The 26,038-nt window shown below is 48.3% G+C and overlaps 1 protein-coding gene across 1 annotated transcript in view; it reads right to left on the bottom strand.

The window, feature by feature from the left end:
- Window positions 1-23,973, bottom strand: part of P2rx7 (purinergic receptor P2X 7) — a 38,089-nt gene extending 14,116 nt beyond the window's left edge. Inside the window, exons 1-8 of the mRNA XM_036172641.1 lie at window positions 23,613-23,973; window positions 13,357-13,525; window positions 12,009-12,077; window positions 9,000-9,072; window positions 7,529-7,634; window positions 4,256-4,336; window positions 3,446-3,575; window positions 2,344-2,480 (exon numbers count right to left, since the gene is read on the bottom strand). Coding sequence (XP_036028534.1) covers window positions 2,344-2,480; window positions 3,446-3,575; window positions 4,256-4,336; window positions 7,529-7,634; window positions 9,000-9,072; window positions 12,009-12,077; window positions 13,357-13,525; window positions 23,613-23,737 — 890 coding nt within the window. The 5' untranslated portion in view covers window positions 23,738-23,973. The remainder of the gene's footprint in view (window positions 1-2,343; window positions 2,481-3,445; window positions 3,576-4,255; window positions 4,337-7,528; window positions 7,635-8,999; window positions 9,073-12,008; window positions 12,078-13,356; window positions 13,526-23,612) is intronic.
- Window positions 23,974-26,038: the final 2,065 nt, after the last annotated feature.

Consider the following 26,038-nt stretch of genomic DNA (forward strand, 5'->3'; position numbering starts at 1 on the left):
TTGTAGATAGAAGGATATATAGAGAAAGACAGATAGAAAACACAGGATAGCCTCGGGAGGGCCTGGGTCCAAACCCACCAGCCCCTTCGGTCTCTGCTAAAGGGCTTTTTAAAAGAATGCCAAGGGATGGAGCAAAAGACCTCCCCCAGCACAGCCAAGTGCAGACCATCCCAGACACCTGGCACACAGTCAAGCCATCCCCTAACGCAGCCCTGCTGTGTAAAGCAAGCTCAGGTCTCACTAGAAAGCCTTTGTGGGCTCCCACATAAAATAAAATGTTAAAAACAAAACAAAAGAAGGACATAAGGAAGTGGTAAGAACAGCGTCAATGAGCTCTTCCTCCAGGGCCCACACCAACTCCAGTCAGGGCTGTCCTAGGGCATCTGGGCCCAGTGTTACTTAAACTTTATAAACTCGGGCTGGCGTGATGGCTCAGTGGTTAAGAGCACCAACTGCTCTACCAGAGGACCTGGGTTCAACTCCCAGCACCCACATGGCAGCTCACAACTGTCTGTAACTCTAAGATCTGACACGCTCACACAGACACACATGCATATACCAATGCACATAAAAAATAAAGATAAATAAATGGTAAAAAAAAAAAGAAACAAAAAAAAAACAAACAAACTTTATAAACGCTTCGTCAAGCACATTAGCTTTTCAGGAAAAAGAGGAAGCCCAAATCTTTGTGTAGAATATTACAAGGTTTAAAACATTCTACAGGTGCAGAGAAATAAATGGAGTCTCCAGGGGTGTCCAGTGCAGGTGTTTGCTAAGTTGGGGGTGGGGAGGTACTGTGATGCTCTGCACCATAGCAGGCACCCAAGTGAGGCCCCTGACCCAGGTTCCGGGATGGAGCTCTGAGGACAGGCGTCTGCATCAAGCAGGGTTCAAATTCAAGTGAACAGCAGAGCCCCATGGAGACTTGTGAAAATGTCGATCACAGGCCCACCTCTGTACAGTCTGAACCAGGAGGTCTGGGCCAGGCCCAGGAATACGCGTTTTTGAGTCGCTGTGTGATGCTGGTGTTGAGTGCTGCATTTTGAGAGTTGCTAGTCTAGACAGGATGTGAAAGGGATTCATAGATGTGACTTTGTTTCCCCTCAGAGCCCAGGCTCCTGTCCTCCCTCTTAACTAGAAAAGGGAGCCACACCTGCAGGGCCCCCACCTCCTGCTTGGAGAGGCTTCCCTGGTCACAATTTCCCATCACATTATCTTGCTTGATTTCCTTCAGAGAACGTTACCGTCATTAGAAATGCCCTGGTTAGCTCTGTCTGCTTGTTCTATAGAGATATCATTTGCATGACTTGCAATGCATAAGTCTCTGTACAATTTTTTGTTTGTTTGTTTGTTTGTTTTTGTTTTTAGAGACAGGGTTTCTCTGTGTAGCTTTGCGCCTGTCCTGGAACTCACTCTGTAGACCAGGCTGGCCTCGAACTCACAGAGATCTGCCTGGCTCTGCTTCCGGAGTGCTGGGATCAAAGGTGTGCGCCACCACTGCCCGGCTCTCTGTTCAAAATTTTTTTTTTTTTTCGGAGCTGAGAACCGAACCCAGGGCCTTTGCGCTTGCTAGGCAAGCACTCTACCACTGAGCTAAATCCCCAGCCCCTCTCTGTTCAATTTTTATCTTTTGTTTGTTTGTTTGTTTTGAGGCAAAGTTTCTTGCCTCTGATTAGCTTAGGACTTTCTGTGTAGACCAGGTTGTCCTCAAACTCACAGAGATCCATCCACTGTGCTTCTGCGTGCTGGGATTAAAGAAATACACCACCATGCCTAGTCATGGGTTTTGACAAATTAATACCTTACGTTTGCATCTAAATTCCTTCAACTCAGAGCATTGCATTTTTTCAGAAAACTTTTTCCCAGCCCACAATCCACTATTCTGTCTCTTCTCACCAAAGACAAGTCTTGCCTACTTTCTAAAAAAGAAATTAGTGTGTGTGTGTGTGTGTGTGTGTGTGTGTGTGCGTGCGTGTGCGTGTGTCTCTGTGTGTGTGTGTGTGTGTACATGCACACTCATGTGGAGGTCAGAGGACAACTTGTGAGAACCTTCCACAATGGATATCCTTCTACTACGTGTTCTGAGGATCAAACTCAGATCTCTGTGCTTAGCAGCAAGCACCCTTACCCACTGAGCCATTTCCGTGGCCCTACAATTTTATCTCATTGTGGTTTTAATTTGCATTTCCCTAATGACTAATAATGTTGATGAGCTGTAATGTTTTAGTTGCTTACATTTTTGTCTATGTGCCCTTATTAGAATACAGTAGCAACCATGACGTCGCAACCTTGTCTTTTCTGTTTGCTGCTGACTCTGCCCATTGGCTCACTCTATACTGTTACCTGAAGTTGTAGCCAGGGACCAAGGACTCATTGGTATACTTGTCATCCAGGCGGCGGAAGCTGTATTTGGGATAACAGTGATGGGACCAGCTGTCCAAGTTGCAATCCCAGTAGATCTCAATGCCCATGATTCCTCCCTTGGGGGACAGTCAACAAGATCAACAAGAAGAGTCACTTAAGTCTGTTGGGTGTGGGTTATACACCAGTAATATCACTGTTCTGCTCAGTAATATTATTGCGGGGAAGGTTTTCTCTCCGTGGGGAAAATGCTCATTAAAAGGTTTCGGGGGGCGGGGGGGGTTGGGGACTTAGCTCAGCAGTAGAGCGTTTGCCTAGCAAGCACAGGCCCTGGGTTCGATCCTCAGCTCAAAAAAAAAAAAAAAAGGTTTCAGGAGTTCAATTCCCAGCAACCACATGGTGGCTCACAACCATCTGTAATGATATCTAATGCCTTTTTCTGGCCTGCAGTAATATATGCTGTGTACATAATAAATAAATAAATCTTTAAAAAAAAAAAAAGGTTTCAGTGTGCTGGGCAGTGGTAGCGAACGCCTTTAATCCCAGCACTTGGGAGGCAGAGGCAAGTGAATCTCTGTGAGTTCGAGGCCAGCCTGGTCTACAGAGTGAGTTCCAGGACAGCCAGGGCTACACAGAGAAACCCCATCCAGAGAGAGAGAGAGAGAGAGAAGATGGAGGAAGGGACTACCAACCAATAAGTAAACACCAGGAGCACAGCTGGGGAGGTAAAGCAAACATGCATTTTCCCCTGAATCCTCCAGAGGGAGTGCGCTGCTTTTGACACTGAGCTCAGCTCGGATTCTGGTCTTCTACTCCAGGCACAGAAGAAAACATGTTACTTTAAGCCGTACATCCGTGGTGATTTGTTACCGCAACCACAGGAAAAATACACCAAGTAGCTCGCTCAGGACTGTGGGAGTCCCTGAAGGAATGCAGGCGAAACCGTTGGCATGGGGCATGGTTTACCAAATATAAATGAATGTGAGCCAGGATGTCAGCCTCTCCAATCAGACACTGCCATTTGACATTTGACAACCTCTACCTCCCGACACATGTACAACCACTGTGCGAAAACCCCACCAACCTGAACTGCCACCTCTGAAAAGTTCTCTCCTGCTTCCTGGAAGATGTCCCCGAGTCGGAAAATGGGACACTGAGGGTTCTGAGTCTTATGAAAGGTGCAAAGGATGCCTGTATCTGGCAAGATGTTTCTCCTGTGAAGAATTGCAAACAGATGTTTTTTACCAACCATCTCTCTAAAGGGGAAACCAGGGCCTGCTAAGTATCGCTTGCTGATTACCGTGGTGTAAATGCTCCCATCACAGATGGTGTCAAGCTCCCATTGGGACATTGTTGAACTTGACATTGATCTACTACAAACAGATCCATCACTCATTGGTATGAGCTGTGTAGCAGCTCCCTTGTCTCCTGGGGACCCTTGTAGCATGTCCTCTTACATTGCGCTAAGAACAATCTTTGTGACCAACGGCATATTGCAGAACTGGTTGGGTATCACTTCAGAGATTTGGGGCTTCTCTCTCAGTTACCTTGCTCATCTTGCTCTGGTGAAGCAATCACCACATCCTAAGGAGACTCAAACAGTCCTTGGGTGAGATGAGCATGGTGAGGAACTTAGCCTTGCTGTCTCAGCCACATGGGTAAGGCCGGAAAAGGACTCAGCTCTGATCAAACTTAGAGCTTACAGAAGCTCTGACTGACAGCTCTGGAAAGGGCATGACCCAGAACCACCCAGCAAAGACGTTTCTGGATTCCCGATCCACAGATGAGAGAGAGAGAAAAAGCTCTTGTTAATTTTTAGGCTCCCTAGGTTTGGGATCATTTGTTCCATAACCTTGATAACGGATCCATACAGCCAGGCATTTGAGATGCTTACGTAGTGTAGTTGTGGCCGGGGAAGTCAATGTTGTTCTTGATGAGTACAGTGAAGTTTTCAGCGCTCCTCAGGAGTGCAGGCCTGGGAGAGAAAAATCAGGATCAGTGATCTCCGGGACAAAGAGTTCATGGGACCAGAGGGTTTTGAGTGAAGGGAAATGAATACAGCCACTTCCCAAAGTTCTCCATAAGGCCCTGTAGCTCCTCCTGGAGACCTTTTCCCTTCTCAAGACCCTCATGGCAGTTACGGAGTCATGTCCAACACCGATACAATTGCGTGTTTGGCTATTGTGCAGGGATGTGTTAACATCTGACAACTAGCTCCCCAAGGACAGACAGGAAAGAGTCTGACATGTAGCACTTGCTGATTATGGTGCTCTAAGTGCGCCGACTGTGGCTGGAGTCAAGCGCCATCCACCAGTAAACCTGAACCTGAGACAGACTTAGCTGAACTGGCTTTGAGACAGTCGGCTTTTTTTTTTTGTCTTGAGCTGAGAATCGAACCCAGGGCCTTGTGCTTGCTAGGCAAGCGCTCTACCACTGAGCTAAATCCCCAACCCGCCAGTCAGCTTTTGAGCACCCACGTTTGAGGCTTTCTGGATAGGCTTGAAGTCCCTGCAAGGCTGATTGATAATTTTATTTTGATATGCCCAGGTCTTATCACAGGACCACAGACAGAGTTGTCTCTATCATTCATTTATCCAGTCATTCATTCACTCATTCTTCCATCAGAGGCTCTGGGTAGCATTTAGTTCTACACTGAGTTAGAGGAATCAAAATTCCAGGCCACAGGAAGGCCACCTACCCACCAGCCAGACAGCCACTCATTAGCAAATAATTGTGGTATGGGACGTGGAGCGGGGGCACTGGGATACAGTGATGAACAAGACCATTAGCAGTTGATAAGCTATGAAAGATGGAGGCTGGCTGCAGGTTAAAATGCTGAGCAGTAGTGGTGCACACCTTTAATCCCAGCACTCGGGAGGCAGAGGCAGGCCGATCTCTGTGAGTTCGAGGCCAGCCTGCTCTACAGAGCGAGTTCCAGGATAGCCAGTGCTACACAGAGAAACCCTGTCTTGAAAAAACAAAAACCAAAACAAAACAACCCCCCCAAGACAAAAAACCAAAGCACAAACAAACAATTCTGGTACTGCTTCTTGCTACTTTAGCAGCAGCAGGCAAGGGTAGAAGGGGCCACCAAGAATCTGACTTTCATTCCAGGATTTCTGGAACCTAGTTTTGGTTCTGTTGGGACATAGCTATGGAGAATACTGTCATTTTTTTGCCTGTCCAACATCCATACTGGCGCCTCTTGGCATATAGTCTCAGGTTTTCTCCCTCTTAGGCTTCCCAGCCCACAGATGCTCCAGAGGATTGAATGGGGACAACTCTACTTCCTGTTCATCTGGAGTGTCCCACATGGACATGTGACCTAAGGCTGGCCGCATGGTGCCAGCCACTCTCCCCTTGACCACAGTGATTGGTTCATAGAGGTCATAAGACACAGTCATGCCAATGAGAACTTTCCAGCACTTTTGTGGGAACAAAAGTAATCTTTGAACACTTTGAACTACAATGTGAGGAAAAGTCAAAACAGCAGAGAGAATAACTAGAAGGGAGGGGGTGGGGGAGAAGAGAGAACCTCACACCTTCAAAGCCTGGAACCAGGGACTCTGGATGTCTCATTTATGCAGTAAAAATTAGTTAACTAATTAATTTAAAAAATTATACCTTCCTTTTCTGTTTAATAAAGTTGGAATCATGGTACATGCATAAAATAGTATTTACAACGAATTCCTGCTTTGTTCTGGATTCTGGCCTAAGGATATTTTAAATTTCACTAGATGGTAATGGCACATGCCTTTAATCCCAGCACTCAGGAGGCAGAGGCAGAGGCAGGCGGATCTCCGTGAATTCGAGACCAGCCTGGTCTACAGAGTGAGTTCCAGAACTCCACTGAGAAACAAAACAAACAAGCAAAAAGATATTTTAAGCTTCATGCTTTGGGTAGACAGTGCTTCCATAGAAGACAAGAGTTGGCTGAGCGGCGGAGGCGCACGCCTTTGATCCTAGCACCTGGCAGAGCCAGGTGGGTCCCTGTGAGTTCGAGGCCAGCCTGGGCTTCAGAGTGAGATCCAGGACAGGCACCAAAACTACACAGAGAAACCCTGTCTTGAAAAAAAGGAAGAAGACATGAGTTATTAAATTAAGATCTCAGTGCCAGATGTGGGATACTTCCCTATGAGAAACCGCTGGGGGTGGAGGAGGCAGGGGTCCTGTTGCCATTGGTCCTGGTTGCTCATCATACATAGTTGATAAGACTGTATTACTGAAATCATAACACACTTTGGACATGGGAGAATCCAGCTGGAACTGACCTGAAGATTTCCTCCTTGCCTCCTTTCTTTCTTTCTCTCTCTCTCTCTCTCTCTCTCTCTTCTCTCTCTCTCTCTCTCTGTGTGTGTGTGTGTGTGTGTTATGCATGTGTATACAGAAGCGCAGACTTCAGAATGCTCATTTGTGGAGGCTAGCAGTTGGTATCAGATATCTTTCTCCATCACTCTCCACCTTACATTTTTAAAAAAAGATTTATTTACTTATTTATTATGTATACAGTGTTCTACCTGCATGTATGCCTGCAGGCCAGAAGAGGGCGCCAGATCTCATTACAGGTGGTTGTGAGCCACCATGTGGTTGCTGGGAATTGAACTCAGGACCTCTGGAAGAGCAGCCTCTGCTCTTAACCTCTGAGCCATCTCTCCAGCCCTCACCTTACATTCTTGAAGCAGTGTCTCTCACTGAACCTAGAGCTCACCAATTTGGTGAGCTAGACTGGCTGGCCAGCAGCCCCTGGCTGACTCTGCAGCCATCTGCTGCTACACCTGGCTATTCATGCCAGTACTTGGGATGCAAACCTAGGTCCCCAGGCTTGCTGGGCAGGCCCTTCACTCACTGAGCCGCCTCCCCAGCCCTTCATATCCTTTGTCATTTAATGAGCACAGATGGGTCAGAGTCAACCCTGCTCTTCCAGAGCAGCCATGATAGGCAGGGCCACCTAAGGGTGGTCCAGGTCACAGCTCCATGCCAGATGGTTCAGGACTTCGGCAACATGTTAAGAGCTGGCAGAGCCTTCCTAGAGATGGTGTAGAGGTCTCCAAACCAGCACTTTGCAGCCAGGGCTATGCTGATCAGAGAAGCTCAGGAGCCAGGGAAAGGCCTCACCTGGCACTGCCAAGGCCATTGTTTGTGCCCCCACACACACCATGCAACTCACCGGGGGGCTTCTTTCCCCTCCTCAGTGGGACACCAGGCAAAGACTTCACAGGTCTTCTTTTTCTTGTTCTTATCATCATAGGGTATACACTTTCCAGTCTGGATTCCTATAAGTTTTAAGGGGTTGAAGAACCATAGATGTGAATGTACTGGAAGAGGAGTATCTCTAAGGGGCACCATGTACTTTGCCCACACAGACATGATGCTACACTCTTGTTTTATTTTGGTTTTTCAAGACAGGGTTTCTCTGTGCAGCTTTGCACCTTCCTTGGCACTCACTCTGTAGACCAGGCTGGCCTTGAACTCACAGAGATCCGCCTGGCTCTGCCTCCTGAGTACTGGGATTAAAGACATGCACCACCGCCACCTGGCTCACTTTTTTTTTTTTAAAGTTTATTTATTTATTATGTATACAGTGTTCTGTCTGCATGTATGCCTGCAGGCCAGAAGAGGGCGCCAGATCTCATTACAGATGGTTGTGAGCCATCATGTGGTTGCTGGGAATTGAACTCAGGACCTCTGGAAGAGCAGCCAGTGCTCTTAACCTCTGAGTCTGCCTGTCCTTTGTTTTGTTTGTCTATTTTTGCTGGGAGAGATGCCTAAGAGGAGAGTTCTGTATACAATGTATACTATACATGGACTGAAGTATAGCTTCTCATGTGGCATCTGAGTGCCTCCAGGGGTCTGGGGATGTGTGAAGCCACATGATGAACTTGGGGAGCATCTTTCTGAAGTGTCAGGAAGAGAGAGAACTGATAAAAGGCAAGCCACATTACAATGATCTCCATGGCAACCCACATACACATGTTGTGGAATGAACGCAGGGTGCTTTTCTGTGAGCATGAGTGTGTACATTGTAATCACTGGTGGCTCTTCCTTCCTTGTTTTGAGACAGGGTCTCTCTATTTAAGCTCCGACAGGCCTGGAACTTGCTTTGTAGACGAGGCTGGCCTCGAACGCACAGAGATCCACCTGCCTCTACCTCTGCCCCAGGAATGCTGGGGTTAAAGACCTGTACTACCACACTAGAGTCTTGCGCCTTTTAAAAGTTAAAACATGAGGCAATGTCTTTTTGCAAGGTTGGAACTGTAGCTCAGAGGTAGAGTGCTTACCCAGCTTGCAAGAAACCCTGGAAAGAAAAGAAAAAAGCAAGCGGAAGGGAGGGAAGGAAGGAAAGTAAAATTAAAAAGCTAAACTCCCAGGTTTGGAGGTTCAAGTTCCTCCACCCTTGGGGAAGTTCTCCGACAATTAGACCCTGAACCTACATCTCTCCCTGGGGCATTCAAGTCACACTTACAGGCTTCAGTTGGCCAGCTGGGGACAAATCAGAGGACAGACAGCCTGACCTGTGATTTGGTGGAAGAAAAGGCAACCGAAAGCCGGAGGCTGAGGACTCGAAACTGGACATCAGGAATGTCAGAGACGCCAGAGCACCCCTCCTCAGCAGTTCAGGGAAAGGCAGAGAAAAGTACCTTTGCTTTGCGGGTCCATCCACCCCTTTGTACAGTCCTTGTCAGAATCACACTGCGTACCTTGGCGGGGATACTGCAGGAAAATGAAGAGTGAGCATGCATCCCCAAGAGCCCACAAACCCCTGCTCACCACTGTTCACTGCAGCACTGTGCCCAGTGGTCAGAAAGTGAAAACGGGTCAGATCCATCGGGGGGGAGACTGGACAAATTAAAGGTGGTTCACTCATAAGTGGAGCGAGTGTGTGTGTATGTGTGTGTGTAAGCCAGAGGTCAATGTCAGGTACCTTTCTATCACTCTCCACCTTATTTTTTGAGACAAGGTCTCCCACTAAGACTGTAGCTCACCTACTTGGCTGGTCTGGCTAGCCTTCCATCAAGCCCTGGGGGTCCACCTGTCTGCCTCCCTAGCACTAGGCTCACAAATGAGTACAGCGACACCTGGCTTTTTACATGGATGCCGAGACTCGAACTCAGATCCTCATGCGTGAATAGCAAGTACTTTAATGGCTGGCCCATTTTTCCAGCCCCACACGTGGAGGCTTGTTCAGCCAGGTCTTGACACATGCTACATCATGGACTGACTTCAAAACAGGATGCAGTGTGGAAGGGACCAGACACAGGAGGCCATGTCCTGTATGGTTCTATGTACAGGAAATGGATAACCAAATCCACAGAGGGAGAGCAGACGGGTTGTCCATGGCTATGGAGACAGGGAAGAGATTGGTCACTAATGGAGACAATTTGTTTGAGGAATCAAAGTTTCCTGGGCGGGTGGTGGTGGTGGAAAATTTTGTGGAATTAGGTAATTATGGTGATGGTTTATATGATGTTGAAATCACTAAATTGTATACTTGGAAGTCATAGGTTTTAAAGTGTATGAATTATATCTCAAAAATAAAAATGTAAACAGCAGATGTCAGGGCAGCCAGGGGGCACTTTCAGGGATGGCCTTTGGGGTAGAGAGCAGGTGGCGAGGTTGAGGTTGTAGTGGCCTTGCAGCCACGGGACCGAGAACCTGACAGGTACCCAGGCGCGGCAGACCGTGTGGGAAGAAAGGACATTGCCAGCACACTGCTGGCCGGAGAAAATGGGTCAGCTGTGTCTGGGGCTGAAGGATGGAATAAGGGAAGAGAAAAGAGAGGGCTTGGTGTATGTTTGACTTCATGCAGCAGGTCCACTGGCCAGTCTCAGGAAAGACAGAACAAACACAGGTGTGCAGTAGCCTCTGCTCGTGGTCATCGGGGCATTTGGTTGGTTTTTGTTTGTTTGTTTGAGACAGGGTTTCTCTGTGTAGTCCTGGCTGTCCTGGAACTCGCTCTGTAGCCCAGGCTGGCCTGGAATTCACAGAGATCCGCCTGCTTCTGCCTCCCGAGTGCTGGGATTGAAGGCATGTGCCACCACCGCCCGGCTCATCTGTGGGTTTTTTTTTTGGTTGTTGTTGTTTGTTTGTTTTTTTGTTTTGTTTTGTTTTTTTGTTTTTTTAATAAGATCAGGGCAAAGCTCTAGGTCTTGAGTCCAGGTACTCCTGGGTTCCGTGAGAGCAGCTTCCTCTGTGGGTTGTGTTACCTTGGCCAGGTCAGTTCACTTCCTCTAGGCTGTGTTTGACCCATCACAAGGAGGGTAAAGTGCCTTGACTTGCATGGATGCTTGGAGATGGAAGTAATTTTGGAAAGAGGGCTTGGCATGTAGTCCTTGCTCAGTGAATAGTTCCCAGTTTTCAGACTCATTCTCTCTTTACTGCCTGGATTGCTTTCTTTCTATGGCCTACCAGGTCCCCGGGTTCTCCTCTTGGTAACCCCTAAATTCAACTATGAATCTTTTACCTGCAAAGCCTCGGTCACATCTCTATAGCCTAACTACCTGCCCGACTCATAACAGGGCTTGATCATTGTAATGTAAATAAATGAATGAATGAGTGAATGAATGAATGATTACGTACTGTGGCTTTGGGGCAGTTGTGATTTTCATTATCAACTATAAGGAACCCCTGAGAAAGAAGATAAACCAATTCTATTCTTGTCTGTAAAAGTAACTCTAACAACATTAGTTTTGTGTTTGCTGCATGGGTTGGAGAGGGTCCCGGTCACTCTCCTGACCGACAGATGAAGTATTTCCCTCCCTTTGGAGCTGACTCTGTGTGTGAGCACAGAAGTCACAGAACTAACACGGTGCCAGCTCCAGGCTCAGACCTTCCTCTGCCCTTCTTGGCTCTGGGGTCCCTGAGCTGCAGTTTGGAAAGTTGGCTGCTCTTCTGGAGTACGCATGTGGAAAGACCCCCGAGAAGAAAAACCCCAGAGAGTCCCTGGAAGTGAAGAGGTGCTCAGCACTTTGAGCTGCCAAATGCTGCTTAAAGGCAGCGGCTTTGCAACCACAGCTCTGTGAGGGACGAGCCAAACCAACAGAAAGCCAGTCACCCAGCTTAGCCCAGCCCACCACGGAACTGAGACTAAACCAAGCTGTGTGAACCCCTTCAGGTGCACAGGAGTTTGAAGAGCTGGAAGAAGCCACACATAGTCAGGTGTACATTAGGGCTTGGCCACATTTATTGAGATGACCAGAGATGGTGTGACTATTGACAAGCAAAGAGAGGAGGCACATGTCCAGGTGGAGTGACCCAGGCCACACTGCAGGTGGGCTAAAGTCCCCTCCCCAGAGTCATGTGGTACCCTCCAGGCTGGCAGTACCCCCCCACACCCCCGTAGAGGGAGGCCTTGGGTTTCATCTGCTCTGGGTGATTTTTTTTTTTGTTCCACAAGCAGCACATTTTCTGAGGGCTTGTAGTGTACCGTGAAACGTCTTAAGTGTTTTCTTGTGTCAAATAGAGCCTAGGAGTTACCCTCCTGAATTTGTGAGGCTCTGGTGAAATGTGAAATAACACAGGCCTGGAATCATGTCGCTGGGAGCAAGAGTGGGTGTTCACTCAGGCCCCTAGACTAAGGAGAGCGGACAGAGATCTCTTTCCCAGAATGCATCCCCCTCTTGACCTCTCTGAGAGGGTCCCCTACTTACCTCAGGACACAGCTTCTGTTCTTGGCCTTCTGACTTGAGGAAATTTGTCATTACGAAGAATGAGTTCCCCTGCAGAGAGAAATGGAGGGGTAAAGGCAAGACCTTGGGGAACAGAACTCCTTAAGCAGCATATGTTTCGCTAAGTGCCTGGGGGCGAGCCTTTGTACTCTGAGAAGCCTCTAGAAATCAGCCGTGGGCAACATAGACTTTGCCAAGGGCTTAACATCAAAGCTGCAGGAATTGTCTCACCGGGCAAAGGGGGAGCAGGGGAGCTTTCAAATGTGGGGAGCAGTCATTTTCCGAGCCAGCCTCAAAAAGCAGCTGTGTTATTTTCCTGACACAGTAAAATCCCATTAAATTGAGGCTCTGGAGAGCTGGGGAAGCGGAGGTGGGGTGTGGGCCGCACCCTGGGCAAGCTGTTCAGATTTCTCCGGGCTTAATGGAAGGCTGTGGGGCTTCCCACTACCTGGGCAATCAGTGGCTTTTATGGTTTGTAGCTAGAAACAAATAGCAGCCTGGGCCTGATGGTTTTGCCAAGTGCTCCGGCTCCGCAGGGTTGCACATGGGTTCCTTGGTCCTTCCCACCCCCATCTGTTCCTAACTTCTTGGCCTCACTTTTATTTCTCCTTTTTTGGTTAATCGCTTCATTTCTCCTGCGTTGCAGCCTCAGCCAGCCGGCCAGCCACACACTTCTCTGCGACCTACACCTTTTTTTTCCTCTCTCCGTCACCACATCCTTTCTTTAGAGAGATTCAAGAACCTTCTCCCGGAGGCCTTTTCAGTGATAGAAGGTCATCACACAAGCAGATGACAAGCTCTCTGCCCTTCTGAATCCTGGCTGAGCTGGCTATGCGCTGGCCCTGCTTCTAAAGCCGCTGGCTTGCGCATGGGCGCGCCAGTGAATCAGATCCCATTTGGAATGCGCCAGGATGCGCTATTTCCAGCAGCCCTGAGGACTCGAAAAAGCAGAGACGCATCTTCTTTGAGCTGCTGGCTGTGACCCAGTTTTGCAATTTTTAGGTTTTCTCAGTTGGGATTTTCACAGGCTTTTAAATCGGGCCAATGCTTTTCTTTTCTATTGAGACAAGGTCTGACGTATTCCAGACTGGCCTCAAACTCACTATGCCACTGAGGGTGACCTTGAACTCCCAATTCTCCATCCTTGACCTCCTGGGGCTACAGGCTTATACTCCCACCGGTTTTATGTGGTGCCAGGGACTGAACCTAGGGTTTCATGCATGCTAGCCAAGCATTCGACCAGTTGAGCTAGATCTCTAGTCCCAAGCCAACTTTTTTTTTTTTTTTTAAATGAGGCAGTGACCAAGGGCGCCAGCTGCCTGGTGCTCACCTGCAAAGGGAAGGTGTAGTCTGCCGTGTCAAAGACGCTGTGCAGAGACTTCAGCACCCCACCCTCCATGACGTTCTCCGTCACCTCTGCGATCCCTTTGACCTTGGTGTGCACCGAGCTGATAACAGACTCTTTCCGCTGATACAGCTTGTCACTCACCAAAGCAAAGCTGAGAAGGCAGATGAAAAAGCGTCAGTGGTTTTCTCCCAACCCAGGGCGGTAGTGTGGGCTGCAGACTCTGTGGTCGTGGGAGATGCTTCTGCCCGGCCACCTGCTTCCTTGTGATGCTCTGTCTCTGCAAACTGGGACCAGCAGCTGTACCTCTCCCACCCCTTAGTATTACCTACTACTATAGACAGAATTTCAACTCAGTCCCATTCCTGGTGGGTTGACTGGCTCTGTCCCAGGGTTCAGGGACACCTCAGCTCTGCTTGCTCTTATTTCAGCTCGTTAGATTTTTTTTTTGTTCTGTCTTTTTGAAACAGGGTCTCTCTATGTAGTCCTGGTTGTCCTGTTGTAGACCAGGATGACCTTTGAACTCACAGAGATCCTTCTGCCTCTGCCTCTCGAATGCTGGGATTAAAGGTGTGCACCACCACACCCAGCAGGTCATTTCATTTATAAGAAATATGCAAAATAGATAAATCTATAGGGACAGAAGATGGATAGTGGCAGGAGAGAAGAAATGGGGAATGATAGTTAATGAATATATTATTTCCTTTTAAGATGACAAAAATAGCCAGGTGGTGGTGGTGGCAGAGGCAGGCGGATCTCTGTGAGTTCGAGGCCAGCCTGGTCTACAGAGCGAGTTCCAGGACAGGCACCAAAGCTACACAGAGAAACTCTGTCTCGAAAAACAACCCCCCCCCAAAAAAAAAGGACAAAAATGTATTGGTAGATAAAGGCATTTATTATATAACAAACATGTGTTAAATGCCACCTGTGTGTTCACTTTAAAATAGTCCTTTACTCCCTGCCCCCCAAGTGGTCCGTTTTATGCTATATGAATTTTACCTTGATAGGTAAGATAAAAATTGCATACGCCTTTAATCCCCGCACTCAGGACGCAGAGGCAGGTGGATCTCTGAGTTCCAGGCCAGCCTGGTCTACAGAGTAAGTTCCAGGACAGCCAGAGCTACATAAAGAAAACTTATCTAAGAAAAAAATTCACACATTTTTATAGATACAGACAACACATGGAACAAAGGAACAAACATCAAATTCACGATGATGTTTACCAGGGGAAAGAGAACGGGATGAAGGATGAGTTTACAGGGAGCAAACCTGGATTAGCACGCTTCAGTTTCTTAAGTTGCACAGTAGCACATAGTAGGTATTATATTATTCATGGCACATTTTAGTGTTTCTCCAACAGTGATGAAAGAAGGAAGGAACTGGTCCAATGAGATGGCTCAGTAAGTAAAGGCACTTTCCAACAAGACTGACAACCTGGGTTTGATCCCCAGAACCATACAATGATGGACGGAGAGAACTGACTTCCAAAAGTTGTTCTCTGACCTCCACATGCACGCCATGGCACATGAGCACGTGCACTGTGGTATATGAGCACAAAATGTGAACAGTTTTTTTTTAAGGTGTTGGTGCTGGAAATCCAGATTCAGGACCCACTCGACATGTACGATACAGAGCTTAGTAGAACAGTGTAGACAAATACAGTTATGAGAGTTCAGTCTCACTTCAGTCTCAAAACACATACAAAATTCTTGCAATGTTCTTTCAAGTTATCCATTGCAACATCCCCCCAGAACAACACATGCTCTACCATTTGGGAAGCTCAGTCTGATGCATCATAATCTATTCTAGAATGTGCAACACAATCATCTTTAATAGAATCCAGCCCTGTCAAAAATCATAAAGGCTTTGCAAACATAATGGACCTTTGTATCATAATGAACATGAAATTATTATTTTTTTTTCAAGACAGGGTTTCTCTGTGTAGCCCTAGCTGTCCTGGAACTCACTCTGTAGACCAGGCTGGTCTTGAACTCACAGAGATCTGCCTGCCTCTGCCTCCTGCCTGAACACATGCTGGGATTAAAGGTGTGCACCACCACTAGCCAGGGAGCATGAAAATTCTATTAACACATCCTAGAGATGCATCAAAGGAGAAAAGAGAGTTTGCAGTATCTTGCCTGTTAGAAAGAACAGTCTAATGATTAATCCAGTCACGAACTCTTGACCTTGTGTGATGATTCAAGAGAAACCAAGCTTCCTCTCTGGGCCATGGGCTCAGTCCTTGAATGAGGTCACAATTCTCTAACCTCTAATCCTGGTGACTATTAGCTCTAAGAAACTGATGTTCAATGCATCCAGGTGCACACAAAGTCACCAGGCCCTGGAGCAAGCAGTGTTAAGGAGCCAGGTATCTAGCTGTGCCTGGTAGAATGGGTAAGATGGAGAGGTGGGGAGGGAAGAGCTGGAGAACCTGGCCCACACAGGAGACCTGAAACAGGAGAAGCTAGAGTCACCCACCGACCCTTGCAGACCAGTCTGGCCAAAGAGAAGGTAGCCAGGAGAGAGCGGAGGTGAAGAGGGAGGTTTGGTCCGGAAGCCCTGGGACTGACTGGCTCTCGCCTGACTCACCAAATGTAGATGCAGATGGCCACTAGAAAGATTTTCTTCAGAGTCCCGACCCATACGCTTTGGATATGAAGGACTTTCACCGATGTGTAGCTGCAGAGCTGGTCCACAGACAGCATGATGAGAAGGTTCTCTCGCCCAGCTCCCCAGGCAGGAAGTGCCTCTCAGCAAAGTCTGCCTGCCTCTTAGAAAGAACCCTGAGTTCTGAGCAAAGGTAACTCTAAGTGAAAGCGCGGGAGAGAGGCCTGCCTTTACGTTGGTTTACTCCACAGCTAGTCCCAGGACCTCGCTCCCGCCTTTGCTGCCTCTACACCCTCTCATGTTGCCAGTCCTCCTGAGGTGAACCACCAGGTCAAAGGGCATGCATATTTATGTCTCAATTCCTTGGATCAAACTACAGAAGGTGGCGTTGTCTCATGCAAAGCAAAAGCGTGCACACGGACGGCCTTTCACAAAGGTCTTGACAGACAAGGGCATGGTCTCATGGGCGTGGCTGAGGCGGGGAAGGGTCTGGGTGGCACCCTGGGCATCGGTATGGTGATGAGGATGGATGTAGCAGTAGTGAGGAGCCCTCTCAAGGAGAAGGGTGCAGAATGGAGCTGTATCGTGAGTACAGAAAGAAGGGTGCCCCGCGAGCTTTCCCTGGGGTTGCTAGCTGGTGCCGGTGAAGATGACAGTGACCGTGGTGGTTTTTCATTTATGCCATCCCTCTCCCTCGTTCCCCCCATCTGCATTTAAGTATGACTTCTCATCTTAAAAATACAGCCCCTCCCCCATTCTTCTACCACGTGCAGGGCCTGGCTCCTCCTGTGCAGCCCAGTCTTTCGAAAGAGTGAGTCACCACGTCCATTTCCGCATCTCCATTCACTCCACTCCAGTCTGGCTCCCACCCCACACTGCTTCTCCGATGCCTCCTTTGCCAGCTCACTCCCTTCCCGGTCCGGCAGACATGCTACAGACGACGTGATCGGCTCTGGTGGCCAGGGCCCACTTCCTTCTCCTTCTTCCCTCAGCCTCGAGGAGCCTACAGTCTCCTGACCTCCTTGATCTCTCTGGCCTCTCCATCTCTGAATCCCTTGGGAACTTCTGCATCTCCCTGCCCCTTGGATGCCAGCTCTGGTCCAAGCTTCTTGCTTTCGTTTTCTTGCTGGTCAGTTGAGGATGTCCATGGCTCCAATTACCATCTATAGGCTGGTGATATATAATCTATCTTAAAGCTCTGAAAGCAAGTATCTACACAATCAATATGCACAGCTATGAGCCTCGTGTACCATTCAAACTCAAAGCCTTAAGCTCAGAACTTAGCCTTTGACCCCAATTACTTTTCCTCCTGAACATACTAACTCCAGGAAGGCATTCCATCAACTTCTCACCAGCTGCCCAGGTCAGAAATGTGACACATTCTTGACCCATTCTCTCTGTAAGGGTCATACATTGTTCATGTATGGAAGCTACCCGGGCAGCCGGCTCCTCTGCTCCACTGTGCCACAGCAAAGGCTTCTGGGTAGACTGATGAATACCCAACGGCTTCTGGTGTCCACTCCAGCCCAGGCTGAGGTAGGCAAGCACGCCACTTGGGTGGTAGCGGCAGGAGGTCAGCTGCACTGGAAGTTACTTGAAACCCTGTCTCTGATCCGGCTGATGTTGCTCAACTCCACCTGTCCTCTGTCGCCTCCTCAGTTCAGATCACCATCAGTTCACAGCTGCATGGCCCAATACTGTTTGACCTCCCACCAGGCCACCTCCTTCACGTTCCAATCTGAGCATGAAGTCTGGATACGATGTTCAAAGTTCAGTCTCAGCTCTGCCTCTGTGCTTCTGTGACTTTGGTCACCAAAGGGATTTGTAAAGGTTATTGGACAATTCCAAACCAACAGTCCCTCTCAATGGGAACCAGGCACCAGGGCCTCAGCTGCCGCTGCCCCCTAAAAGAGCTGGATACTATCAGTAGTCCTTCCTGTTGCCAAGGATTTGCCGATCCTGACCTCTAGCAATGGAACCTTATCAGGGAAGAGTATAGACATGAATGAGGACTTCGAGATGGGAGATTACCTTCGGTTACTTGGGCAAGTTCCAAATGCCCCCGTGTCCCTGTCAAAGAGGCAGAGGGCAGCCTGACACCCACGCAGAAAAAAAGAGGTATTATGAGAACACAGAAGACAGAGAACCGAAGAGGCGGCCTCCTCTTCATGTTTCCCAGCACCCTCAAGATAAAGCTCAAGTCTGTCCAGAGTCTGGGCCCTGCTGGTTTCTGCAGTTCCCCGGGGCCACCCCTCTGAGACGCTGTAATACCAGCCCAATGCAGTTAACTCATGGTCCAGTGTTGTGTTAGCAGCGGGGGAGGCGGGGCTGGAGTGGACACCAGAAGCCCTGGGTAAGCACCAGTCTACCCAGAAGTCTCTGCTGTGGCACAATGGAGCAGAGGAGCCAGCTGCCCCGGCAGCTTCCATAAAGCTAAAGAGAAAGGGATTGTGCTTTCTTTTCTTTTTTCTTCTCTCTCTCTCTCTCTCTCTCTCTCTCTCTCTCTCTCTCTCTCTGTCTCTGTCTCTCTCCTCTCTCTCTCTCTCTTTGAGATTATATGTTTCAGAAAATTTTTTAACATTTTGGGGCTAGACAAAGGACATCACAGTGGAAATAGAACATTTTAGCTGCTTGCTCAGTATCTCCACCAGCCCTGACCAATGAGTCAGCCAGCATACCTCTAAAGGGAGGCACAGGGTCTTGCACGGGCACAGACAAAGGCATCCACATCCACAGGACACTTGAGCCACCTCTCCCCATGGCAGGTCCATCTCAACTTGGTCCACATCTCTCCAACTCCACTGCCCATTCTAGCCCATTTGGATAACTTCAGCAGTCTCTCAGGGGCATGTCTACCCCATTCCGGTCCAGCTACATGTCCCCTTCCCTCTGCACAGCGGCACTGGAACCTTTAGATACACCAGTCAGGTGGCTCTGCTCCCCAGTGATAGATAGGTTCTTCAGAGAATCACAGTCCAGCTTTTATCCACCCCGGATCCAGCTCTTCCTTACTTAGGTCCTTATTGTCCTTATTTGCTTCCTCAGTCTTTGCACATACTGGCCTTTGGGTCCCATGTGTCACATGACTGGATTCTTCTCCTACAGGGGTCTCCTCCTCAGTGGGCCTTTTCTAATCCTCCAGCTGCCCAAACTCTACCATATCACCTGGGGCCAAGGTGATGAATGGCACATTTCATTTCTCTTGAGGCCATCAAGCTGGGGCCTGGGTTGGGTTTGATATCCGGTATCTTCTCCACCTCCAAGGTTGTTTCACAGAAGAGGCCCAGCCTTCCAGGTATGAGGCCACCCTTTGGGGAACAGCCAGTCAATCTGGGACTCCATTTTAAAAACCATACATAAGCACAGACACACCCTCTTCCCAGCAAAAAAGCAGCCTGGGGCTTCAAAGGACAACATTGTTGGCAGGTAGTATGTATGTATGTGTACCTGTGTGGGTTTATGTGCAGCATGTATGTACAGAGGCCCGCCAAGGCCACAATGTTTCAGATCCCCTGGAACCAGAGTTACAGGCTATTATGTGTGTGCTGGGATCTGAACCCAGGTCTTCTATAAGAGCAGCCAGTGTTCTTAATTCCCAAGTCATCTCTCCACCCCCAATCTCTGGCTTTTGAAATGAATTTATAGCCGGGTGGTGGTGGCGCACGCCTTTAATCCCAGCACTCGGAAGGCAGAGCCAGGCGCATCTCTGTGAGTTCAAGGCCAGCCTGGTCTACAAAGTGAGATCCAGGACAGGCTCCAAAACTGCACAGAGAAACCCTGTCTCAAAAAAAACACACACAAAAAAAAAGAAAAGAAATGACCTTATAATAAACGTTTTGTTTTTGCTTACCAACCTTCCTTTTTTCTTATTTTTCTTTCTCTTTCTTCTTTCTTTCTTTCTTTTTTCTTTCTTTCTTTTTTTCTTCCTTCCTTTCTTTCTTTCTTTCATTTATTTTAGTAACAGATTTTTTTTTTCCATTGAGATAGGTTTTCACACAGCCGAGACTGGCCTCAAATTCGATGATGTAGCTGAGGCTACCTTTGTTACTTTGTTGAAACCCTTACATAGTCCAGAACACAGAGCCAAAAAAGCCGTCCCAGCTTCCGGTGGGGCCGCTGGAGCCCATTCTTCTCCAGCTCTGAGGAAAGCTGCCATTTTTCCCGTTTATCTCAAGGTGGAGGTGGTTGACTCACTAGGAGCCCTACTGGGTGGAAGGTTTACATCTTGATGAACAGGTGGGAGAGTAAGGCACTGAGAAGCAGGGAGAGTGAAGGTTGATAGGGGACCCTGAACCAGCTAACCCCTCACATTTATGATGACAGGCACCTAACTGCGTGGTCAATACACTACTGAAACTGCTCTCTCCTGCAGAATCTGCGTAACTGAATTTGGGGGTATTCAACACATGTAAGGCTTGATTCCATCACAGGAAAGAATCTAGTTATTATTTTTAAAGATTTATTTCTTTGTTGTTGTTTTTAAGATTTTTGAGACAGGATCTCACTGTGTAGCCCTGACTGACCTGGAACTCACTCTGGAGACCAGGCTGTCTTTGAACTCACAGAGATCCGTCTGCCTCTCCCTCCCCAGTGCTGGGATTAAAGGCATGTGCCATAACACTTGGCTGGTTTATTTATTTTTATTTTGTATGCATGGTGTTTTGCCTGCATTTATATATGCATACCATGTGTGTACAGCTCCCACAGAGGCATTGGATTTCCCTGGAACTGGAGTCACAGGTGGTTGTCAGCCACCATGTGGGTGCTGGGAACGGAACCTAGGTTCTTAACCATTGAGCCATCTCTCCAGGTCTGGAACTGAGTGTTCTAAGGAGTGTTCATGGTTATCTGTTTGATCTGCTGTGAAGAGGCCATGTGTTGGACAGGTGTAGTGGCGTACATCTTTCATCCCATCATTAAGAAGGCAGAGGCAGGCTAGTTCCAGGCAAGCCAGGGCCACACAGTGAGACCCTATTGCTAAATAAATAAAACAAGAAATCCTTTACTGGACCTAATTAATAAGGCCATAAAGTCACATTGTTGGGAGAAGTGTGACACCATCCATATAGTAACACAAAATGAGCATTTACTAACCAGTGTTCTTGGCCATTGGTCCTTTGCCAGCTGGTCAAAGGAGCATCTTATTTTTCATTTTTGACATATATGTTTGTCATCGATGTTTATTGGATAGTAAATACACAGACCAAATAGTAACACCCCTAATAATAATAACTAAAACCAAATGAGGGTTTGCCAAATGCCATAGAGTTCTCCAATAGCTTTGTTATTAGCTCATTTAATAGTCCCAGTGATTGTCCCTGTTTTGTAGATTAGAAAACTAAGACCCAAAGAGACAGAGAGGTTGGGGAAATGGCTCAGTCAGTGAATGCTTGTCATAAGAGCATGAAGGCCGGAGTTCTCACATGAAGGCCAGGTTTGGTGGCATATGCCTATCATGACAGTGCTGGAAAATCAGAGAGAAGGAACTCCCTGGAGCTCATTGGCTGCCAGCCTAGCCAAATGGCTAAGCCTCGGGTTCAGAGAGAGACCCTGTCTCAAAACAGTAAAAATGGAGATCAGAGAACACATGTAAACATCTATACACATGTGTGTGCACATGCACATACAGAGGGACTCCTTCAGAAACATGCAAGGGGAGGGCTTTGAATCCACATCTCTACATCTTAAACCCAAGCATGGTTGTGGTTACTCTGAGGCTCAAAATAGAGGATGGATATAAAAATATCCATTCTGCTCACAAAGACGATTTCTTAGAAATAGCTACCAGTTGTGGATGGCTCCCATCAAAACCATGATAAGAGATGGACTTTTTCTTCTTTAGCTATCCAAACCTTGCATGAACAGACAAAGAAGCAGCAGTGCGCTGGTTAAAGTGACTTGGCCAAGAAAATGTATCCAGGACCAGGACTATAACAAAGGCCACCTTTGAGCTTGAGCAGTGGCTCTGGGGGCTGTGTAAACATAAAGACCCAAATTCAACCTGCAGCAACCGCGTACAAGTTGAGCATAGCAGAAGGTGCCTGTAATCCCAGCACCAGGGAGGCAGAGCCTGTAGGATCCTGGTGCTCAGTGGGCAGCCAATCTGGCTGAATTGGTAAGCTTCAGAGTTTTTGTTTTTTGTTTTTGTTTTTGTTTTTTTGCTTTTTTGGTTTGATTTTGATTTTTCAAGATAGGGTTTCTCCATGTAGTTTTGGAGCCTCTGTCCTGGATCTCACTCTGTAGACCAGGCTGGCCTCGAACTCACAGAGATCCACCTGCCTCTGCCTCCCGAGTGCTGGGATTAAAGGCGTGAACCACCACCACCGCCCGGCTAAGCTTCAGGTTTTGTGAGAGACACTGTCTAAATCATAATAACAGTGAGGAGGAGAGCTACCGAGGAAGTTGACCTCTGGCCTCCACATACACACTTACCCTCACACACAAACAAGTACACACACACAGAGGCCACTCTCGCTCTTAAACCACAGCACCTCTGCGTGTTGTGTCAAAAGCACCATGGTTACCATGGGCTGAGAAACACACGGCAAAGCCACAGGAGAGACCACATCACACCTGCGAGGTTAGATATGATCAGAAAGCCACAGTATCGCGTGTTGGCGAGGAGGCAGGACCGGAGTCCTCATGCTCAGGTGCTGTGAAAAGGGGAACCTCCCGTGCAAAGCAGCCCAGCAGTGCCTCCGAGAGTGACATGCAGCTGCCGTGTGACCCAACAAGTCCCCTTCTAGGTAAACCCAGGAGAAATTAGGGCCTGGGTCCGGATGGCAAGAATAGAAACAATCCCACATCCATCACCTGACAAATGGAGAAGTATTTTACGTACAGCGGACTGTCATCCAGTCATAGAATGTAGACAGCATTAACCCACGTGACAATGTAAGTGAACCCTGGAAACATGTTAAGAGGAAGAGCCAGTCACAAAGGACCGAATGCTGTGTGGTTCTGTTGATATGAAATGTGAGAAATAGATAAATCCATGGAAACTAAGGGACAGTGGTGAGGTCAAAAGTGATGGCTAGAGGGTGGGGAGATTCATTTTGGGGAAAATGCTTTTTTGATGTTGGTGGTGGTGGTTTGGTTTGTTTTTTTGAAGACAGTGTTTCTCTGTGTAGCCTTGGCTGTCCTAGAACTCGCTCTGTAAACCAGGATGGCCTTGAACTCAGAGATCCACCTGCCTCTGCCTCCAAGCTGTTTTAAAGGGGCCCCCTCGACAATGCTCCAAAACAACATTTCCAAACCTGGTCCTATACCTCCTCAGCTCTGAGGATGACTCAGACTCTCCAGGGGAAATCCCCGCCTCCACTCTGGGAGCCCAGGATGTTGGCCTGTGTCTCCAGGTTCCTCAGGCATGCCCTGCCCTGCTCATCCTGGCATCTCTCTGCTGCAGTTGAAAAGGCTGAAGGGAGCCACAGAGCCCCGCCACCCTTTCTTTGTGGCTTGCTTCAGCTGCAGCCAAGGGCAGCTTCCTCCTCCCGTTTCCCCTAAACCATCTAGGAGAGCGTGTGTCTCAGATTTAACCACCGAGTGGAATCCAGCAGGTGCCCCTGCAGCTGCACTCTGTGGGTGTTGGTGCTGTCCAGTGCTGCAGAGATCGGCCCATCCCACACCCCACTTACCTAACATAAGAAAAGACGATCACGTGCAGGAACCACTTAATGGTGCCATAATTCATGCTCTGGATCCGGGTGACTTTGTTCGTCTCATATTGCAAGACGTCATTCCAGTTGCAGCAAGCCGGCATGGCGGCGGGCTCGCTCTCTGTTCAGGCCGGACCTTGGCTAGACCCTCCCAGGCTAGACCTCAGCAGACACCCAGCTAAAGCAAATGCACCAAGTCTTAGCAAGAACATTGAACTTCCAGTTCTTCCAGTGGCTGCGGTGGGGGCGGGTCCTGGCAGCTGCCGCAAATGTGAGTGGAATAAACAAGAACTAAGTCGTACAGGCTTGGCTGGCAGATGACCCCGCCCTGCCATCCTCCCCCAGACACCCGCACAAAGATGGTGTTCAGGAGATGGGCATTTTTTAAATTCCCCCTCCCCCTCTCCTGTTGCTCTTTTGAACCCGGTTCACTTGGGAGAAAGGGGCGGCCCTTCAAATGTCAAAGACCCCACGTGACTCAGAGAGGGGCCTAGATACTTCCATTGCCTCTAGCCCCGTTAAGACACATCCGTCTTGTTTTCTTTTGCTGTTCCTGTTTTTTGAGACAGGTTCTCAAGCAATCCAGGCTGGCCTCAGATTTGTTATTTACCAGAGGTTGGCCTTGAACTTCTGATCTTCCTGCCTCCATCTCCAGAGTGCAGGGATTATTGAAGTGCACCACTCCAAATCACAGAAATTACCTCTTCATTTTTCCACAACCCTTTGTTTGGGCCACATGTGCAGGTGCACGGGATGAATGAATGCATGCGCAGGGTGAATGAATGGGGCTTTTGTCCTTCCCTGCTCCCGGCAATACGCTGGTCCGCAGATGACGGTGGGCGGGATCAGAGTCATTATGGGATAGGAAGACTATATTTACACTGCTTCTTACTTACTCGATCCTCTAGATTCTGTCCTGCTCCATGCCCTGGCAGGTCAACCCATGGCTTGGGCCAGTCAGCTGCAGACCACTAAGAACAAAGCTACCATCCAGCAGAAGTGGCTCTCTTGAGCATGCCTGAGGCAGACTATCTGCTGGAGGACCAAGGATATCCCCAGACAGGAGAAGAGTAGGGTTCCGAGGAACGTGGAGTTGAGATGACATCTTGTTTGATTTTTTTTTTTTTTGACTTGGGTTTTTTGTTTTGTTTTGTTTTGTTTTGGGACAGGGTCTTATGTAGCTAACTCAGGCTTCTTTTGAACTTCTAAGTAGGTGAGACTGGCCCTGAACTCCTCATCTGCCTGCCTCCACCTATCAAGTTCTGGGGTTACAGTTGTGAGCTACCACGCACAGGCTGAAACCCCTCTGGGCAGGCTGATGGAAAGCAGGTGTATAAAATGGGCAGCTTCTGACACGGGTTGTGCAGCGGACCCAGGGCCTGTGTAATAACGACATGGTTGGCATCGATCGACCTCTGTGTCTGAGGCTCTGCACTAACGTGGACATATGGTGGCCATTTCTCTGCATCAAGACTTAGGACCCTCCAGGCACAAGTGGAATGTTTGATTCTGAGAGTCTGACTTCAGAGGACACTGCTCCTCCCTAAGAAAGAAAAGAGTCACTAGCTAGAAAGAGTCTTCTCTTTGCAACCAGCTCAACCCACTGCTCTCTTTCTGGCCTGATTACTGGCCAGGCAGATTTGCACATTTCCCATCTGAGTTTGTCCTTTCTCTTCCCTATAAGCTCCATCAAGGCTGCTGTCCCCACCTCGGCTGGCTCCAGGTCAAGAGGCTAGGGGACAGGGAGGCTGGGTGAGTCTCCCAGCCCTCTCTGTTCAGACTCTTACTTGGGAACTCTGGCTTTGTCCTTTAGGCTCGGGGGTTGGGATGGGAATGGGGGGGGGGGTAAGAGCTTCCCTCTGTTGCAGGACACAGGCAGCACACTCTAACTGCTGTCTCTTAATCCTGCCCCCACCTTTGTACCAGCACTGGTATTCTCTGAGGAATACGGTAATCTTCATCTGTAATTAGAATAGATGGGGCCACTGAGATGGTAATAGTGCTTACCACCAAGCCTGCTCACCTGAGTTCAATACCTAGGACCCAAATAATAGGAGAGAAATAACTCCATTGAACTTTACACACACACACACACACACACACACACACCCCAAAGATGAATGTAACAAAAATATTTAAATAGCAGATACACAGGGTTCCCATTAGGGCAGTCAAGTCTGGTGGTTAGAACTAGAGGGCTAGCTGCCTGATTTCCAATCCTGGCTTTGTATTCTATCAACTATGGCTTTGGACAGTTCTGATCATGCCATTCATTCATTCATTCATTCATTCATTCCCAGGAACACGAGGAAGTAGTGGATATAGCAATGAACAGGTATGCATTCACTAAATGCCACTCACTAAAATGTCCATTCACTAAAGGACAGATCAAGAAAACATGGCAT

This window comes from Onychomys torridus, chromosome 22 (assembly GCF_903995425.1).
Source record: "Onychomys torridus chromosome 22, mOncTor1.1, whole genome shotgun sequence".
Lineage (NCBI taxonomy): Eukaryota > Metazoa > Chordata > Mammalia > Rodentia > Cricetidae > Onychomys > Onychomys torridus.